General features: G+C 45.2%; 1 protein-coding gene across 1 annotated transcript in view; it reads right to left on the reverse strand.

Annotated features, from left to right (window-relative positions):
- Positions 1–18,620, reverse strand: part of LOC124775240 (carboxypeptidase B-like) — a 231,701-nt gene that overhangs the window by 90,737 nt on the left and 122,344 nt on the right. The window contains exon 3 of the mRNA XM_047250077.1: positions 3,005–3,104. Coding sequence (XP_047106033.1) covers positions 3,005–3,104 — 100 coding nt within the window. The remainder of the gene's footprint in view (positions 1–3,004; positions 3,105–18,620) is intronic.

The following is an 18,620-nucleotide window of genomic DNA, read 5'->3' on the forward strand; positions in this document are numbered from 1 at the left end:
AATGATTTTATTATTTAGATGTTTAAGAACTATGTTTAATAGTCTGTCTGTTACTTTATTGCTCTACTACACACCGTTATTCAGGAAGTGAAATCAAATTGAGTACAAATGTTACCAAAAAGGAATTACAAGTCAAACATATTTTGAAACAGCAGCTAAAAGAAACTAAGTTAATTTGCAAATGTCACATGTTCCAGGTGGTAGAAAACCTTCTGTTTCAAGGTACAAGATGGTGCACACGACTAACAATTTATTGCTTAACCATCCACAAGTTATATAAGTATTTATGAAAATAGTATCGAATTTTACTCACCATAAAATTTTATAACGAAAGAACCTACAGGACCTTCCAAATAGCTTTAGTAAATTATACAGATCATAAATATGTAGAACTCTGTATACTTACCGATGTTGCACAAAACACAACTTTATGTCTCACAACAACAGAGACAGTGGAGAAATCGGAAACTGCTCGGTTCCTAGTGAGCAACCCTTCATGTGATTCTGAAATTGGTCATTAGATTGAAACACAGTCGAGGAAATATCGTGCGTTCCTAGGTACTCTATCGTCAAGGTACAACACTCTCCCTTATTGGACTGTGTTAAAGTATTTCACTCTCGGTGACACGTTGTTATATTCAACTGTTTCATTCATATGTTTGGATAATGACGGTTTAATTACTTGGTACTATATATTTTAGTTTCGGCGACGCAGAATGACTTTTTATGATTTCATTTTCGTTACTTGAGGGCCCTGCAGGAATGACACCTAAAACAGTTTCATGTCAGTATGCTAAATTTACGTCATTATAATTTTGTAAGCATTTTCACTGCACTGATAGATAGTGAAATGTATACCATGTATTCGCTTCGGTGATAAACAGTTTGGCTAGTGATGCACAGTGACGAAAATCAGTAGGAAATAAATTTTTTATTAGCGGTCCTTTGTGTTAGTAAACACCATTTTCTTCATATATTTGCCAGCTGTGGACACCACCTGCAGAAAATACAGTGAACTTTTCAAAAAAATGTTCAAATGTGTGCGAAATCTTATGGGACTTAACTGCGAAGGTCACCAGACCCTAAGCTTTCACACTACTTAGCCTAAATTATCCTAAGGACAAACACACACACCCATGCCCGAGGGAGGACTCGAACCTCCGCCGGGACAGTGAACTTTTCATTTGTCTACAATGAGCACCATCTCGTCATATCACTTCAAACGAGTGGAGTAACATCCAACGACACCTCTTAGAATAGTGACACGTTGTACAAGCGGCGTTCAATAAGTAACACCACACATTTTCTTTTTTTCCGGGTGCAGGTTGGTTTCATTCGGGATTCCAATAAACCGTATTATTTCTCCGCTCTTTTGCTACAAAACCCTCTTTTCCAGTATAATCTCCGTTCAATGCGGCAGCCTTACACCAGCTTACTGGAAGTTTTGCGAAGTCCTCTCGGGTGCGCAGACGCCTTGCGTTGTGATGAATGTGTTTGATTGTGACCCGTCGATCACCTCGAATGAGAGTGTCCGCACTTTCCATTTCAGGAGTCACTGCTGTGCACGGCCGGCAGGCACAAGGGGGATCGGTCAGGTTTGCGCGACCTCGTTGCGATGATGACAGACGCCACGCCCAACGACTCACAGTGCTTTTGTTCACTGCTGGGTCGCTGTAGACGCTCTACAAGCGCCTATGAATACCTGCGATGCTCTGGTTTTCCACCAAACGATACTCAATGTGTAAGTAGGCTGTTTAGGTTTTTATGTTGGTAACGCCACGTAGTGCTCTGTATGAAAATCGCTGACTGCGCTGTGTGCAGTCTGTGGCTGATTGGACTCACTGTTGGAATATACGCTTGTGTAGTGTTGGGCAGTTGGAGGTGAGCCACCACAGTGGTGGATGAGGAGAGGGAGATGCCAAAGTTTTGAGAGGTTGCTGTAAGCGGACGATCCCGACGTGTGTCCGCCAGAAAAAGGAAATTTGTAAAGATGGATGTCATGAATTGACAGATATATATATGATGACTTTTGAACACTATTAAGGTAAATACAGTGTTTGTTCTCTATCAAAATCTTTCATTTGCTAACTATGCCTATCAGTAGTTAGTGCCTTCTGTAGTTAGACTCTTTAATTTAGCTGGCAGAATTGGCACTCGATGTATTGCAGTAGTTCGAGTAACGAAGATTTTTGTGAGGTAGGTGATTCATGAAAGGTATAAGTTATTGTTAGTCAGGGCCATTCTTTTGTAGCGATTATTGAGTCAGATTGCATTGTGCTAACAAATATTGTGTGTCAGTTTAGTGATGATCAGAATAAGTAAAGAGAGAACTGTCTGAGTACGTTCAGTTTTACTCAGCTGTCACTATATCAAATAACGTAAGAGTTGTTCCAGCACTGTCACTAGTAATTAATTTTCAAAGGGAACGTTTCAAGTGACAGCTCCCCGTTTGGAACGCACTTCCATTACAGACGCCATTTTGAAGGCTACGTATGGGCTGCCACGTATCTGAACTATATGGACTGAAGCGGGAATATTCCACGATGTGCTACAAAAAATTCCTCATTTTTTCAACGGAAAATAGCACAGATAAAGTGTGTTGCATTACACAGCAAACGCCCTTTTTACATCGTCTTCTCCCAATCGGTAGGTTGCATCATATCTCTGGTATTGCTCCGCTCGCTGTTTACGGAGAAATATCTATGAATAAGAAGGGGAAGACATGAGAAAGGTGTTCTATCTAAGAACGGTTTCTTGAAGAAAATAAATAGACTTGAATCGTGAATTAAATACATATAGCATCCGTACAAACTGTCCTCAATAAAAGCGCCATTCTTAAGTAATAGTATGAAGTACTATCAACTATCAGAAACTTTCTGGGACAAGGCGACGCCGTCATTTAATATTCGCACAGGCGAGTCCAACAATTAAACTGTACCGTCAGAACAATCAGACGCCGATTTTGCGACAGTACAATCAGTAAATTATACAGTGTTTGGCTCACCTGCAGGTCGGGAATCATGACAGTGTGAGGGATAGCGTGCTCCTCCAGGAAGTCCTTGACATCCTCAAGGATGTCCGGAGAGACTGCGAAGTCCGCCGACCTGGAACAGACAAGGAAGCTCTGGAGAATTGCTGCTGACGACAACCGGAAGAAGTAAGGAGAACGGATGTACCAGTACTGTCTTACTATGTGCATTTCAATAGGCAACCTAACTGCGACCAAAAACGAGGCTCATCCGTAAAGTAAGATTCCCTGGGCTCATGCCAAGAAACGCAATTTATTCTCACGTTCAGAAAACAAACACGTTGAACGACCAGAGATAGGACGTACATGTCCACTGGGTATGTACATTAGTATTTTCTGCAAAAAAGGCAAGCATTTGAAACATATCGGCCAGCGGTTTCAAGGTCAACACCGAGATCGCAGGCCAACACCGTGAAATGTGTCTGCGGCTCTCGTTGCGCTATAAATCGAAGGTAATAGATCAGTGTGGCTTGAGCAGACGCGCAGGACACTCGGAGACGTATGCGCGAACAGTACCGCAAATCAGTGAGTTTGAAAGAGGGGGCATTATTGGCATGAGAAAATGTGATGCATCCATCTGGGAAACTGCTACTCGTGTGGGACTAACTGTTTCGGCAGAGCAACCGGTGTGTGAAGAATGATTCACGGAAGGCCGTATAATACAACGAGGCGAATCAGGTCGCACCACACAATCACCCCTTAAGAAGGTCCACATCTCATCCGAATGGCATTGCAGGACAGATCTGCGTCCTCCTCGGCTCTGGCGCAACAGTGGAACATTGGTACAAATCGTACACTATCAGGGGTAACTTTGTCTGTCGCTGTTTATTTCCGCGTTCGTAACGTGCTCGTCGTCCACTTCTCCTCCTACGTTTGAAGAATGTGCAGAAATGGTGTAATGAAAGACGTCGCTGAGGACAGGAACGGCATCGGACAGTGTTTTCGGACGAATCGAGGTTCTGTTTGTTTGAAAGTGAAGGCCGCATTTTGGTTCGTCGCAGACAGAGGTAGAGGCATCACAGTGATTGCATTCGTACAAGACATACAGCGCCAACTTAAAGCCTTAAGGCGTGGGATGCTGTTGGGTACAACCACAAATCACAGTTGGTGCGTATCCAGGGCACTGTGACTAGAGTGACCTACGTAAATGACATCCTGCGACCCGCAACCATGGCCATTCTGCAGAACGCCCCAGACTTCATTTTTCAGCAAGACAATGCACTATCATGTGTTGGTGCACGAACAAGTGTGCGTTTTCTTGGCGTCACAGGATGTCAGCCTTTTGTCCTGCCCTGGCGGATTACCAGACTTGTCGCCAATCGAAAATGTGTGGGATACGGTGAAACGACGGGTGCAGCGCTGTGGTTCAAAGGCACCCACCACAGATGAACTTTGGAACTAGGTGAATGCAGCATGGTTGGCTATACCACAAGACGACATTTACGCCTATTGTGTGTCAACACCGTTACGCATGGAACACGTTATCAGGGCCCATGGCGAGCCCTGTGCCTGCAAGGCAACAGAGCATATGCCGAAGCGAGGTTCAGATTCATTGTAACATAAAAGGATATAATTGTACATAATATTTAACATGTGTACTGGAGATGATGGAAAGACAACTGCAATGATAAAATTACTGCAGTTCGGAATGAACCAGAATACCCAGAAGTTGTACTGTTGGGTAACTAACCAATCTAATGAAACGCCAAGTAGTTCTGGAGTAAAGACCTACCTAAAATGCGATGTGAGCAATAATCCAAGGGCTTGCCAATGTGGAGAAGGGAGTTGATAAGTGGTCACGAACTACCAAACCTAGAGGATGGGGCAGTGTGTCAACTTAAAAAGGTGTTCTTTTAGTGTTCTTACTCTAAATTGTGTTTCTGTGCCTAAATGTTTACATACAACGACTGCCAAACCAATAACGGGCAGAATGTGTATTTGTAATGATTCTTTTTAAATATTTTTTGTATATATAGAAAATTGTGTTTAGTTATTTATAACATGGACTGCTAGTGCTGAGGCAAGCAGTGAAGTAAGTTTGGTTTTTTGACCAACGTGTTATGGACTGACTATTCTTACTGAAGTCAGTGGAAAGTTATTATAAAATATATATATGGAATCTCATTCAAATGGATGTAGATTTTTTCGAGACTAGGTTTTCTGGAATATCTTAAAGTTTTGGACTGTCTTGTTTTAAAACACAGCAGTCATAATTAAAGATAGGTTCTGAATTTGTTAGTGCGTTTATGCACAACAAACATTTTGGAACTGCTATAAAAGAAGACCACCTTTAAAATTGATAATATTGAAAAAAATATTCGTGTTTTTGCTAATGTATATTTTTGTACATGCATATTTTTTTCTAGAATACTATGCCTGTTTTACTAATGCGCAGATTATTTTGTATACTGCTTGTCTGTCTGTGATATAGTATATATGTAGAAGAGACAAAAAATTTTAATCTATGCCCTGTGTAATGATGAAAATTAGTTCCCTAAACCAGTGTGGAAATGAAAATTACTGTAAATGTCTTATTTTGAAAATGTTTTGGAAGAAATGTATGAAATTTCTTAGTGTATATACTGTATGTCTGTAATACGTGTATTTTTTTTGCCCCAACTGAAGTTCGATGGTACAATTTTTATTTTGTAGGCAACACCACTTAGGTGTTATAGATGTTTCCTTGAAGTATCCCTTACGGGAAAGCTCAACGAAACATGGGACTTGCGTAACACCATAACTTAGATACTACATACCTTTTGTTGATTCATTTTGCTTTCTGTTTTGCTCAACATTCCATTGTTGAGCAAAACAGAAAGCAAAATGAATCAAGAAAAGGTATGTTGTATGTAAGTTATGGTGTTACAAGGTGACTGAAATGCTAATCATTTCTGCAGAACATACTAATGTGTATGTTCTGTGAATATGAACGTCGTATCCCTAGTCGTTCAAGGTGTTCGGTTTTTTCTGATCATGAGTGTAATTGAATGATTTATTGGAACCACTGGAGTTCAGACATTTGCCATACCTGAGACCAACTTTTGTGTCCCTGTGTTATAGAAATCTGTCGTCTGAGGCTAGAGCCAATGTGTTACCACCATCTCTACCTGCACCCTGAAAACGCTGACTCCTAGCGGACAGGAATTTCATGGGGTTCCGGAAGAGGTGGAAATAACTGGGAGCAAGGTGGATGATCAAAGATCTTATAGCCGAACGTTCTGCAAGAGCTCTGCTGTGCACGGAGTCGCGTGTGGCCGAGCGTTATCGTGCACCGGCACTATCAAGCAAGGGACTGCACGAACTTCCCCTCGCCGATTTGATCCACTTTGACAGGATGTGTCGGACAAGACCAGAACACAACTGGGGCAGAAAGGCGTAACTATCAACCGTTTCCGAGAAAATCGACTTATAAAATCTTATGCCTGCTTACATACTCGTATTTTGAATGGTCCCGAATATGCAAGCAGCCCGCAGCCATGCGTGTAAGTGTTTAGTTTCAGAAGAGCGGGTTCCATCGACCGAATCTCTCTCTTGGCAGTTTTTTCATCGCCACATAATCTAACAAAAGATTTATTGCGACTGTGCAGATTATTATCATTGAATGGTTCATTTTTATGATCTTTAACCTGAAACAGGAAAAAAAGGAGAGTGGAAATAAAAAAAGAGAGACAAATCAGTCATTTTATTTATATTATTACATCTACATTTGTGACAAGTATAATATGTGACCTGTGGAGTACTCGACGAATCAGGATGACACTGGTCGTAGAAATATGGGAAACAATAACTGTTGGAGCCTAGAGCACTTGGGATTGACGAGACTAATTTTTGCACGAGTATTGTCTTTTCAACGTGTCGCTTGTAATGGTTCTCAAATGGGTCAAATGGGTCTAAGCACTACGGGACTTAACATCTGAGGTCATCAGTCCCCTAGTCTTAGAACTACTTAAACCTAACTAACCTAAGGATCTCACACACATCCATGCCCGAGGCAGTATTCGAACCTGCGACCGTAGCAGCAACGCAGTTCCGGATTGAAGCGCCTAGAACCGCCCGGCCACAGGGGCCGGCGTAACGGTTCTCACTCATCATCCAATTTCACAGCGTACCACCGATATCTGTTGTTAGAATTACGTGAGAATGGGGAAAAAATGCCGGCAGTGTGATACGTTCCACAGATCTCGTTCTTGTGAAACAGCTTAGTCGCTCGGGTTTGGAATCCTTGATTACTAGCGACTAGCTACCGTACAAAGAATATGCACACGCCTAAAGTCCTCAAACTCGATTTTCTCGAAAACGACTGAGATTAGCTTCTTCTTCTTTATAAATGTTGAAGTCCTACTAATGCCCTAAGCAACCTATCAGTATGAATGAAACCGGTGAGGAGAAGTAAGCATACCGCGCCGATCCTTTTGAATGACCTGTCGCAATTTCTGCTTTGTTTCGCACTAAAGGTGGCCATTCACTGTCTCACCCTCGCTGAGGAATCCGATAACGAGAATTCTGCGCTTGTCCCAGAACAGTAAACATTCCGCTCCTGAATGTCGTCTTGGACGGAGAGTCACTCTGACGCCACTGCATTGACTGCTGTCTCACCGCCTGTGATGATCCAGAGCAGAATCTCATCGCAGGCGTCACTATAAGGCAGCAGAACAGTCACAGATGACCCCATGCGCTTTCGTGCTCTGGAGTCAGCTGCTTCAGCACCAACCTGGCGCACAGTTTCCGGAACAGCTGGTGCTCCGTGACCGTTTCGTGCTCTGGAGTCAGCTGCTTCAGCACCAACCTGGCGCACAGTTTCCGGAACAGCTGGTGCTCCGTGACCGTTTCGTGCTCTGGAGTCAGCTGCTTCAGCACCAACCTGGCGCACAGTTTCCGGAACAGCTGGTGCTCCGTGACCGTTTCGTGCTCTGGAGTCAGCTGCTTCAGCACCAACCTGGCGCACAGTTTCCGGAACAGCTGGTGCTCCGTGACCGTTTCGTGCTCTGGAGTCAGCTGCTTCAGCACCAACCTGGCGCACAGTTTCCGGAACAGCTGGTGCTCCGTGACCGTTTCGTGCTCTGGAGTCAGCTGCTTCAGCACCAACCTGGCGCACAGTTTCCGGAACAGCTGGTGCTCCGTGACCGTTTCGTGCTCAACGCGTGCCACATCTGCGGGAACTGACTGTTGAGTTCGGTGATGTGAAGCGACAATTCTCCATTATGCGTTCTGGCGCAAGCTGCACCAGGTCGCCTGCAATGATGGATCGCCTGCCGCTGCGCTCCTCATTACGAACATGTCTCCGGCACGAAGGTTGCAATACCTGCTTGCCCATGCGCGTAGATTGGCATAGCTGACGATGAATTTCAGTCGACTGTATGTTTTGTGCATTCAAAAACTTTATCACCGACCGCACTTAGCTCACAGCGGTAGCCGGAATACCATCCTCCATTTCCATGCCCATTTATATCTGTATCTGTATCTGCACCTATTCTGTTGGTGTTTCACGATATACGGAACATGCAGTTGAGATTGTGTGACATACACATTGTTCAGTCACATTAATGTGACCACCTGTAAAAAGCCTGAATAACAATGTTCGTAATGAGGAGCGCAGCGGCAGACCATTCATCATTGCAGGCGACCTGGTGCAGCTTGCGCCAGAACGCATAATGGAGAATTGTCGCTTCACATCACCGAACTCAACAGTCAGTTCCCGCAGATGTGGCACGCGTTGAGCATGAAACGGTCACGGAGCACCAGCTGTTCCGGAAACTGTGCGCCAGGTTGGTGCTGAAGCATTGCAGCGTGGACCACTGCGAGACGTGCAGGAAGAGAGGCAGTGGGATTCTGGGAGGTTCCGACAACGATGTGGAGTTATGCTAACTCTAGTGCGATGACCAGCTCCGCTACGTTTCCCAGTTGAGGATCCATGGAGCAAACAGCTCGATCGAGGCACTACCACTGATTCTGGATGGGTTTAAATCCGGGGAGGTAGGTGATCAGTGGAGTACAATGAACCCTTCTCTGTGTTCTTCGAACCACGCACGTACACTACGAGCTGCGTGACATGTTGCATCGTCCTGCTGGTAGATGCCATAAGGCAAAGGAAAAACAAACTGCATGTAGGAGTGGACATATTCCCCAAGGATAGATGCATACTTGTGTTGATCCACTGTGCATTCCAGACTGTAGAGATCTCCCAGAGAAGGCCTCCGGTCTGGATCCTCCCGACAATTGATATGGTGTTTGCTTTCAGACGCTTCAAGCAGCACATGCCAACGGCGATCCGCGCGATGGAACATAAAACGTGATTCATCCGAGAAAGCTACGTGTCACCACTCCGTCAACGTCCAGTTGCGATACTGGAGAGTAAGTTTCAGTCTTCCTCACTGGATAACAACAATCACCATGGGTGCATGAACCAAGCACCTGATGCAGAGGCCCATACGCTTCAAACCTTTGCTGTATGGTTGTTGAGGGGAGACAGTTTGTAGCCCCTTGGTTCACATGGTCTTGACAGTTGTAGATCTGTTGGCCGATACACATCTGCACAGCTGTCGTTCACCCCCGTCATCTATGGTCCGTGGTGAACCACAGCGCCATTTTGCTATGCACAGTATACCTTAACCACAGCAGCACGTGATCTGTTTACAGATACGAGGTGCGACAATAAAGTAATGAGACTGATGTGAAAAAAAAATTGCTTACCGTTTTAGTCAAGTTTAGTGTTGTCTCCGTCAAAGTAGTTCCCTTCTGATTGCACACAAATTTTCCAATGCTTCTGCCATTGATGGTAACATTTCTGGAACTCATCCTCCAAGATCTTCGCCACAGTTTTTTGGACATCATATGTTGTTTGAAAATGGTGTCCCTTGACCGCCGTTTTGACTCTTGGAAATAGAAAAAAGTCGCACGGAGCGATATCTGGTGAATAAGGTGGCTGTGGTAGTACTGCAATTTGTTTTGAGGTTAAAAATTGCTGTACTGACAGAGCAGTATGGGACGGCGCATTATTGTCATGCAGAATCCATTTAGCAGCAATGTTGGCATGGATATGAAGAACTCTTTTACAAAGTCTTTCTAAAATGTCTTTATAGTAACGTTGGTTAACTGTTTGTCCAGGAGGCACTCACTCTTTATGAACAATTCCCTGGGAATCAAAGAGGTTGATGGTCGTTCACTGCGGTCCTCATCTTCAACATTCGGCCTACCTTCACTAAACAGTTTATGCCAACGAAAAACTTGAGCTCTTGAGATGACCTCCTCTCCAAAGGCCTTCTGAAGCTTACCGTAAGTTGTCGTCATGTTTTCACCCAATTTAACGCAAAAAGAAATGGCACCCCATTGCGCAATATTATGCGGTTCTATTTCCGTGACAAGAGACACAAACACGTGTTAACTTATTACAGCACAACTCACGACTGAGGAGTTGCATCGATGTGCCGCTTGGTCTAGAAGCAGTTTATTGACCAAGGTCAAATATATTGTGCCTATGCAAGCCTGCTGTACTGACAGAGCAGTATGGGATGGCGCATTATTGTGATGCAGAATCCATTTAGCAGCAATGCTGGCATGGATATGAAGAACTCTTTTACAAAGTCTTTCTAAAATTTCTTTATAGTAACATTGGTTAACTATTTGTCCACATCTTGCAAAGAAAATCAGCCTCATTACTTTATTTTTGCACCTCGTATAAACGTTGCGGAAATGCTCCCACCCTTCGTCCGAAACAAAATAATCACTCTCTTTCGGACGTTAGATAATTCCTTTCGTTTGTCATTACGACAACAACTGCAATGTTTTGCACGTCTCCCCGACGTGCTTTATATTCCCTCCACTGCTAGTGCTGCCACCTGCCGTCCGTCAGTGGTTATACACCGACGATTAACATAGGAGGTGGTAACATTAATGAGACTGGACTATGTATCCATCTGAAGCGTCTGAATTTGATATCGATTTGTTCGATAATGTATGTATAAATGTAAAATTTCGATTAAAATTTTTCTAGGTTATTTATATTGTAGCTTCAGGACAATATTTCTTTTTGTTTCTCGTATCAAGAATGGAACTTCTACGTATTTCAAGGCATATTTCTTAATTACGTGAATGCATGGTGTATGTTCTTTCGAAGGGTTCGAATCCTGGTCCGGTACACATCTTCGCTCGCCGCCGCTGATTCCACTTAATGACTCGCTGCATCTGACAGCAGTGATCCCCCTTCCATCTGCGTATTTGTTAATCTGCAACTATCGCAGACGTTTCCTGAGCCTGGCAAAAATGGTTCAAATGGCTCTAAGCACTATGGGACTTAACATCTGAGGTCATCAGTCCCCTAGACTTAGAACTACTTAAACCTAACTAACCTAACCATATCAAACGCATCCATGCCCGAGGCAGGATTCGAACCTGCGACCGTAGCAGCCGCGCGGCTCCGGACTGAAGCACCTAGAACCGCTCGGCCACCGCCTGAGCCTGGCAGAACAGGGCCCTACCATCAGTTAAATTTTATGAGCTGATCGCTAAGCAGCCCCCACGTCTGGAGAATGAGAATTTTACCCAGTGAGAGGACACGGATAGGAGCGTACACGATCTATTTCCGAGAATATAATCAAGTCCCCATCAATAGTTTCTCAAATTTACAATTCCTGCCGATATATGATGGAAAAATACACCTCAATATCAAGAAATAATTAATGTACGGTAGTGAAATTTCGGGAACACGTTTATCTAGGTAACATACTTAAGTGATTACCGTTGCAAGATCACAGGTTAATGGCATTGTTCCGTACAGGTGTCGAAAGTCAGTTTTTGGGATGGAGTTCCATGGCTCTTGTACTTGGTCTGCCAATAGAGGAACGGTTAATGCTGGTTGTGGATGATTCTGGAGTTGTCGTCGGATGATGTACCATATATGCTCGATTGGGGACAGATCTGGTGATCAAGCAGGTCAAGACAACATGTCGATACCCTGTCGAGCACCTCGGGTTACAACAACGGTATGTGGGCGAGCGCATACCTGCTCGAAATGCTGTTAATGAATGACAGCACAACAGGTCGACACAGGACGTACAGTTCTGCAGTCAGGGCGCGTGGGATAACCACGAGAGTTCTCCTGCTGCCATACGAAATCGCATCCCAGACCAATAACTCCAGGTGTTGGTCCAGTGAGTCTAGCACACAGACAGGTTGGTTGCAGGCCCTCAACTGGTCTCCTTCTAACCAACACACGGCCATCACTGGCAACGAGACAGAACCAGCTTTCATCAGAAAAACACAGCATAACTCCACCCTGCCCTCGCTTGCCACCACTGAAGTCACAAATGGCAATGGTTTGGGGTCACTTGGAATGCATGCTACACTAGTGGCCATTGAAATTGCTACACCACGAAGATGACGTGCTACAGACGCGAAATTTAAACGACAAGGAGAAGATGCTGTCATATGCAAATGATTAGCTTTCCATAGTATTCTCACAAGGCTGGCGCCGGTGGCGACACCTACAACGTGCTGACATGAGGAAAGTTTCCAACCGATTTCTCATACACAAACAGCAGTTGACCGGCGTTGCCTGGTGAAACGTTGTTGTGATGCCTCGTGTAAGGAGGAGAAATGCGTACCATCACCTTTCCGACTTTGATAAAGGTCGGATTGTAGCCTATCGAAATTGCGGTTTATCGTATCGCGACATTGCTGCTCGCGTTGGTCGAGATCCAATGACTGTTAGCAGAATATGAAATCGGTGGGTTCAGGAGGGTAATAAGGAACGCCGTGCTGAATCCCGAAGGCCTCGTATCACTAGCAGTCGAGATGACAGGAATCTTATCCGCATGACTGAAACGTTCGATCCCTGAGTCAACATATGGGGACGTTTGCAAGACAACAACCATCTGCACGAACAGTTCGACGACGTTTGCAGCAGCACGGACTATCAGCTCGGAGACCATGGCTGCGGTTACCCTTGACGTTGCATCACAGACAGGAGCGCGTGCAATGGTGTACTCAACGACGAACCTGGGTGCACGAATGGCAAAACGTCATTTTTTCGGATGAATCCAGGTTCTGTTTACAGCATCATGATAGTCGCATCCGTGTTTGGCGACATCGCGGTGAACGCGCATTGGAAGCGTGTATTCGTCATCACCATACTGGCCTATCACCCGGCGTGATGGTATGGGGTGCCAACGGTTACACGTCTCGGTCACCTCTTGTTCGCACTGACGGTACTTCGAACAGTGGACGTTACATTTCAGATGTGTTACGACCGAAACCCTGCGAAACGCTACATTTCAGCAGGATAATGCACGACCGCATGTTGCAGGTCCTGTATGGGCCTTTCTGGATACAGAAAATGTTCGACTGCTGCCCTGGCCAGCACATTCTCCAGATCTCTCACCAATTGAAAACGTCTGGTCCATGGTGGCCGAGCAACTGGCTCGTCACAATACACCAGTCACTACTCTTGATGAACTGTGGTATCGTGTTGAAGCTGCATGGGTAGCTGTACCTGTACACGCCATCCAAGCTCTGTTTGACTCAATGTCCAGGCGTATCAAGGCCGTTATTACGGCCAGAGATGGTTGTTCTGGGTACTGATTTCTCAGGATGTATGCACTCACATTGCGTGAAAATGTAATCACATGTCAGTTCTAGTATAATATATTTTTCCAATGAATACCCGGTTATCATCTGCATTACTTCTTGGTGTAGCAATTTTAATGGCCAGTAGTGTATTTACTAAGAGGTGCTTCTGATTTTCATCCTGGCAGCTGGCGGTTATGAACTAACAGTGGTTTGTGTAGCTTATCGTACATTTCTGTAGTTTGTTTTAATAATTAATCACAGTTTAGAGACTGTACCTCATCCTTGTGACACATTTTCCGGTACTGCCGTTTCAGGCTTGGTAACGCTTCGAAAGTGTGTATGTTAAATACAATTGTTAAACATTCTCTGAATAGATATTAACTACTAAAATAAATTTACAGCTGTCTTCGAAAAAGTTTTATCTACAAAAATATCTATAAAGGGAATCATATTCACTGCTAACCGTTGTCGTTATATTGCCATATAACTTGCTTCTGTCATTTAGGCAGATCGGACATTTTGTGGCGTTTCAACTTGCACTTGAGAATGGCTGTAAAGCTGCAATCATGATTGTGTGAAATAAATGAGTAATAATTTACAGATTAATGGTGGAAATTTCATTCAAAATAGTAGCGCATGTGCGGGAAAGCAGGTGACGTGAGGGCTGCGGGGGAGACGGGCACAGGAGACGGCGGGTTCGGAGATGACGTCACAGGAGTAGCTGATGAGTTTAAAGCGAGTGTACGGAGGTCATTTCTTAGTGTCCAGCACCGGTAGCTTGGACTGGAGGGAGCGTGGAGAGAACTTGTCACCTTTGTACCTGCCGGATTACTATCTTTTACTGGAGCCACCTCCACGGTGGGTCGCACATTCGATCCTCGGCTAGGCCTGCCCGCTCTGTTGGTGTACAGCGGTTGTGAGAGCCCTCATCGTTGTAGACCATTTCACGGTGTGGTCATACACTTTCGACTTCCGTCATGTTTGATGTTCCGTTTCAAAAACCGTCCTTCCCGGTGTGGTACGTGGCGACCGCTAGTTATTCAGACTGCTAGCAGCCGCGTCCGCAACACTTCGGCGCAGCTACGCTGACGTCACGGCGCGTCGCTACTGACGCGTGCTGTGCTCTCCCCAGAGCCTGCAGCTGATGACCTCGGAGCCCAGTGCGCCGGCAGGCACCGACGTCATTAGTGGGGCAATAGCCTCCAGCTTGCTGCGATCCTGTCTCTGTACTGAAGTCAATAAAGCACTATTATAAACAAAGATGTCCCATTAATGGCTCTTCGAGCGGTACCGGTCATCACCACCTGTACAGCCCACGTCCGCAAGAGGAAGCCGGTTCTTTCACTGACCTACGAAGAGCCGAAACCCCCACCACTGACTAGGTCAACCCTCGGCCCCAATAGATTTTAGAAGTAAGATAAACACAAATTCCGGCTGTTTCCAGCCATGCGCTGCTGTGCCGCAAGCTGGTTTAATCAAAAAGAAACAAAAGAGAATGCACGTGTTTCTAATACGCACGGGAATTGGACGTATGTAGCAATCTTCTTCTCTCCTCTGTCTCTATTTATCTTCTCTTCAGCTTCTCTTTGTCGATCTCCTCTTCCTCCCTCCTCTCTCCTTCGCCTTCCCCTCTCTGTCCATCACCTTCCCTCTCTATCTGACCATCTTCTCATCCCCATCTATTTCCATCTCCTCCTCCCCTCTCTCGCCTCCTCCCTCTGTCCATCACCTCCCCTCTCTGTCCGTCTTCCACTCCTCCCTACATATCCTCCTCTCTTGTCTCTCCTCCTCCCTCTGTCCATCACCTCCCCTCTCTGTCCGTCTTCTCCTCCCCCTCCATCTCCTCCTCCCCTCTCTCTCCTCCTCCCTCTGTCCATCACGTCCCCTCTCTGTCCGTCTTCTCCTCCCCCTCCATCTCCTCCTCCCCTCTCTCTCCTCCTCCCTCTGTCCATCACGTCCCCTCTCTGTCCATCTTCTCCTCCCCCTTCATCTCCTCCTCCCCTCTCTCTCCTCCTCCCTCTGTCCATCGCGTCCCCTCTCTGTCCGTCTTCTCCTCTCCCTTCCATCTCCTCCTACCCCTCTCCCTCCCCCTCTGATCATCACCTCCTCCCCTCTCTATCTTCTCCTCTCCTATCTTTTCCAGCTCCCTCTCTTTACTCATCTTGTAAGGTGTCAGGCAAGTCCAACACCTTCCATGAAAACCCTGACATGACAGCAAATCCGGCAATATGTCACGTAGCTTCGAATAAATCCTGACATTAAATTAACCAAAGTAATACAATCAACGACTGTGCAAATGGAATACCACAGACTAGCACAAGAACGCCTAAATGCATGTCATACCTTCCCACCTTGAAACAGCCGCAGTTCCAAGGGGAGAAAGGAGAACAGAAGCCGAGAGCAGAGACGTGTAGGCTAGAAGGCCCTACGAGAAGAGCGGGACAATGGGACACCCACATCGCCGGCCGACCGCCAAGAGGTCCATCCCCCAGCCCATGTTAAAAGAGAGAGTCCTCCAGAAGAACAGTATAGATCTTACGATAACACTAAAACGGCCACATCAGCTGCAAGTTTTAGAGTGAGACTATACCCTTCTCTGTTACGTAACAAACATAAAAAACATTACCCCACCACGAAAAGTATAACGTTTCTCATTGGATAGACAGAATTTTTGTAGGCGGAGCTTAAGGTTAACATTGAGACGCTGATTGGTCAGTTGAAAACAAAGCCAGATACCTTTTTCTTAAATCATCTTCGGTAAAGAGTAGTAAGGATAAGTTCGAGAGAGATGCTACCGCGACGGCGAGGTGTGTGGAGCTGCACCGCCAGCCGCCCCTGACACTGCCTAACCACAGACAAGGTAATGAACGCACAAGGTAATGAGCGCATAAGGCTTCACTCAGAACTGCAGAAGTCTCATCTGTTACATCCCCTTTTTACGAAATACTAGTGTCGATCGTAAATTAAACTTCATGGTATTCACAAAAAAAAATGGTTGAAATGGCTCTGAGCACTATGGGACTTAACATCTATGGTCATCAGTCCCCTAGAACTTAGAACTACTTAAGCCTAACTAACCTAAGGACAGCACACAACACCCAGCCATCACGAGGCAGAGAAAATCCCTGACCCCGCCAGGAATCGAACCCGGGAACCCGGGCGTGGGAAGCGAGAACGCTACCGCACGACCACGAGATGCGGGCTGGTATTCACATTTGCTACTTGATGTTAAAATCTGAAACGCGATGATTTTTCTGTTATATAATTATTGAGAAGCCACAGCAGCCACTGTAATTTACAACAAGTTAAATAAGTAATTAAAGATAATTGAGGGTCATTGTAGACCATTTTTAATAGTTTTCTCTTTTATGAAACTTAATTTAAACCTAGATTATAGATGTGATATGGCATAGGTCATCCTTCGATCGATTCTACATGTCATGTGCGGTCTGGCGTCTTCTTACCAGCAAAAGGTCCCAGGTTCAAACTAGTCAATTCCCTAATAAACACGCTCAGAGCGTCGTTGCGCGAAAGTGGTAGGGAGACACGACTTAGAACAAACAGACACCACGTAGAATGTTAGAATCTCTACCTTTCCACTTTCTGTCTCCATTTCCTTCTATCCATCTTCTCTTCCCCCTCTCTCTGACTTTGAAACTTTTATTCTTGTTGAATATTCATTTTCTGTAGCGGTATTCTAATCGTAAGTCAATAAGCCATCAATACGACTCTGCTGTTTGCTGACAACGTTTCGGTTTTATAGATACTCTGTGTCTGTCAGAATCTTCGTTAGAGTATTATGTGAAAATTTAATGTAAATCAATCAACAATTTTCCGAGATTTTTGGTAATAACCTTTGCGAATTATACATAGAAGCGCCAGAGAAACTGGTGTAGGCATGCGTATTCAAATAGAGAGATACGTAAACAGGCAGAATACGCCGCTGCGGTCGGCAATGCCTATGTAAGTGTCTGGCGCAGTTGTTTGTTCGGATACTGCTGCTACAATGGAATGTTATCGAGATTTAAGTGAGTTTGAACGTGGTATTACAGTCGACGCACGAGCTATGGGACACAGCATCTCTGAGGTAGTTATGAAGCTGGGATTTTCCCGTACTTCCGTTTCACGAGTGTACTGTGAATATCAGTAATCCAGTAAAACATCAAATCTGCGACACAGCTGTGGCCGGAAAAGGATCCCGCAAAAACGGGACCAACGACGACTGAAGAGAATCGTTCAACGTGATGGAAGTGCAACCCTTCCGCAAATTGCTGCAGAATTCAATGCTGGGCCATCAACAAGTGTCAGCGTGCGTACCATTCAACGAAACATCATCGCTATGGGCTTTCGGAGTGGAAGGGCCATTCGTGAACCCTTGATAACTACACAATACAAAGCTTTACGCATCGCCTTGGTCCGTGAACACCGACATTGGACTGTTGACGACTGGAAACACGTTGTCTGGTCGAGCGAGTCTCGTTTCAAATTGTATCGAGCCGATGACGTGTACGGGTATGGAGACTAACTTTATGAGTCCATGGACCCTGTATGTAAGCAGCGGACTGTTCAGGTTGGTGGAGGCTCTGTAACGGTGTGGGGCGTGTGCAGTTGGAGTCATATGGGAGCCCTGATACGTCTAGATACGACTCTGACAGGTACGTCTAAACACCTGCATCCATTTATGTTCATTGGACATTCCGACGGATTTGGGAAATTCCAACAGGACAATTCGACACCCTAAACGTCTAGAATTGCTACAGAACGGCTCCAGGAACACTCTTCTGAGTTTAAACACTTCCGCTGGCCAGGAAACTCCCCAGACATGAAGATTATTGAGCATATCTGGGATGACTCACACCCGCCTGTTTGGCTCCTCAGTGTATATTACACACACACACACACACACACACACACACACATACTTATATGTAATTCGGTGGTTGTTGCAAATCATCGGGTGTTGTTGGTATGTCCTCGTAAACAGCGTCTTTCAGCTTTGTCCGTCGAAAATGTCCACGGGTGTCAAATC

The sequence above is a fragment of the Schistocerca piceifrons genome, chromosome 2 (genome assembly GCF_021461385.2).
Source record: "Schistocerca piceifrons isolate TAMUIC-IGC-003096 chromosome 2, iqSchPice1.1, whole genome shotgun sequence".
Taxonomy (NCBI): Eukaryota; Metazoa; Arthropoda; class Insecta; order Orthoptera; family Acrididae; genus Schistocerca; species Schistocerca piceifrons.